Genomic DNA, 2500 nt, shown 5'->3' on the forward strand with positions numbered 1-2500 from the left:
AAGCATCCCTTAGGTCCCACTTATCAGTTCCTACAGTACCCCAAAGACCGCCAAAGAACACTTCCACAAGGCCTTCAATGGATTTGTTTTTGCCCAGTCTGACAGGAAATTCTGTAAAAGACGCATACAATATAGCTAATGTCTTTGACCCCGACAAAACATGCTCATGGGGTCTTGCACCTAATTGTGGATGCCACTGGCAACAATGGTTTAATGTGCATTTGTTAAGATTTTTACCGATTTAATTGGGAGGTGCCTCGCATGGGACTCCAGGTCGCGTTTGCACCTTACCTTTTGGTCGTTTTTTTTTTGTTACTTTTCTTCTTCTTCTTCTTCTTCTTCTTCTATTCGTTCGGACCTGTATCTAATTAATTATTTAGTAGAGAGACCCAGACCAATAAAGTTGAAAAAACAAAACAAAACAATATTTTAGATTTCCAAAAGAAGCAACTCCTCGACTGATCAACCTGATAGCGAAATTACGGCTGCTATGAAACCCGAAAGTACTTATGCCCTTCTGTATACAAAGGAAGCCCATTTTCTTCAGTAAATAGACAAGTCAAAAAAGCCTTACGTTTTCTTTCTGTCCGATCTTCCCGAACTGTGCCAGGGGTAAGTAAGTCCCTAAGACTTCCACAAAAATAACGATCAGGGATAGTTTGTTTGTTTGTTTGTTTGTTGTGACGATACTCAGGGTCTCTCTTTTTTCTCACAACGACAACAAGAGAGACTAGGAGGTTTCAGTTTGATGACGATCAAAAGCCTTTCACTGGCCAAACGTTCCCGAAACTCGCGAGTCCCAGAGACTTCTAATTCCAAAAGTTGCGAGGGTCATTGTGCTAAGAGAGGTGTATTAAAAAAAAAAACACACATTCACTTTCGCACTATCGTACTATCTCGTGTTTTTACATGACGTATCGACTGACGTCACGGCTTGTTTTTTGCAAACTGCAAAGACGCGGTGTACGAGTTCAACCTTCGAAACTTAAAGTCTTTTTTTGACGTTTTGAGTCAAAAACCTGATCGATGCTCAAGTGGCTGAAAAAAAAAAAGAGCAGCCACTGTCTGCTTAGCCAATAACAGCTCGGGGTCAAGGTCATTTTCGAGCCATGGCCAGGCGGATCGGAAGCAAGTAATTTAAATAAGACGAAGGCGGAAATAAACGTAACAGGGACGAAGTATGAGTTCATGTTGACGACGTGACGAAGATAGTAATATAATGATGATGATGTTGGTGATGATGACAATTAGACTAGTACAGTGTCAGATGTTTGTCCAACGCGACAAGCAAGTACTCACCATTAACAGAAATGCCGTCTACTTTACAAATCAGTTGGATGTCATCGCTGCTACAATGCTCTTCTTGCCGTAACTTACAATCAGCCAGCGTCTTTTCATGGCCTGTGCATCCATTACCATTGAACCACACAGGTCCTATACCCACGTCATAGATACTCACTGCCCGGTAAAAGTCTTTATTGTGGACCAGAAAATCCAGTTCAACGCCTTTATAACCAAGTTGTCGACAAAGAACTTCAGCTGTCTCGGTTTTCCAATCGTTTGCACACAGAGTTCCCCAGACCCAAGATAACGTACTTTTACTCGGCCAGCATAAGGTACTTCCGAACCACGCAAATCAACAGCAATTTCTGTAGATGATTGAGAATCAAATTGAGGTCTGCAAGTATGACTCAAAAAGAGACGACCGTTAAAAAAGCATCTCACCCGAGTGTTGATATTGAGGATTATAGCACACTAAACAGACATCTGATTCATGATCTTTGCAGAAGGTATGCAATTGATTGCTCCATTCTTCCCTTGGGCACTGGTCCAATGAACTTTCATTTCCATAGCACCGAACATTTGCCAGCCATACTGGACCTGACGCATGCTCATTGGAGGGACAGTTGGAATACACTGGAGCTAACCAGCTAGTCGATGACCTGTATGAAAAATGGCTCAATGCAGTCTTAATTTTGCATTCATGTTTTCGTATTTGTTGGCTCTTAAATTTGGTCAGTGGTCACCACAGTTTTTCCCCCCCATTAAAATCAACATCTGATTTGAGCTGCTTTGACTTCATTACTTTTGACTTGATTTACAGTCCTTCCCGGGATAGTGCATCACGGAAACTCTTGTCGTTGGTTTGATAATCTTGGGACTAACATGGTTGCCATGCATTCTCTAAACTAGTTGTCCAGAAGTGAAAATATCTACTTCTCAGGCACTCAATTAGGGCACCTTACTCACCTCTGTTTGAAATTTCTTTGCTCATGGTTGATATACTATTCTTTTGCTTCGGTGGAAAAACAAGGTTACTGATCACAAGAGTGAAAACACTTTAAACCATACCACACTGGATAAATTGAACCTAGTAAAGTACTCCTGACACTAACCTGATAGCCAAGCCAAACCCAAGCTGCCTGCAAGCAATCATTTGGGTATTCTTGTCAAAATGTAAGCCTCGCTTACATACTGTTCCCCACTTTCCACGAAGTAG

The 2500-nt window shown here is 41.6% G+C and overlaps 1 protein-coding gene across 1 annotated transcript in view; it reads right to left on the reverse strand.

The window, feature by feature from the left end:
* The window catches only part of LOC138025495 (scavenger receptor cysteine-rich type 1 protein M130-like), a 24946-nt gene that overhangs the window by 6269 nt on the left and 16177 nt on the right, over nucleotides 1-2500 (reverse strand). The window contains 5 exon segments of the mRNA XM_068872695.1: nucleotides 1-111; nucleotides 1300-1581; nucleotides 1584-1649; nucleotides 1726-1943; nucleotides 2397-2500. The exon segment at nucleotides 1-111 is cut by the window's left edge and continues 207 nt beyond it; the exon segment at nucleotides 2397-2500 is cut by the window's right edge and continues 56 nt beyond it. Of these exon segments, the coding sequence (XP_068728796.1) occupies nucleotides 1-111; nucleotides 1300-1581; nucleotides 1584-1649; nucleotides 1726-1943; nucleotides 2397-2500 (781 nt within the window).

The sequence above is a fragment of the Montipora capricornis genome, chromosome 12, assembly GCF_036669925.1.
Source record: "Montipora capricornis isolate CH-2021 chromosome 12, ASM3666992v2, whole genome shotgun sequence".
Lineage (NCBI taxonomy): Eukaryota > Metazoa > Cnidaria > Anthozoa > Scleractinia > Acroporidae > Montipora > Montipora capricornis.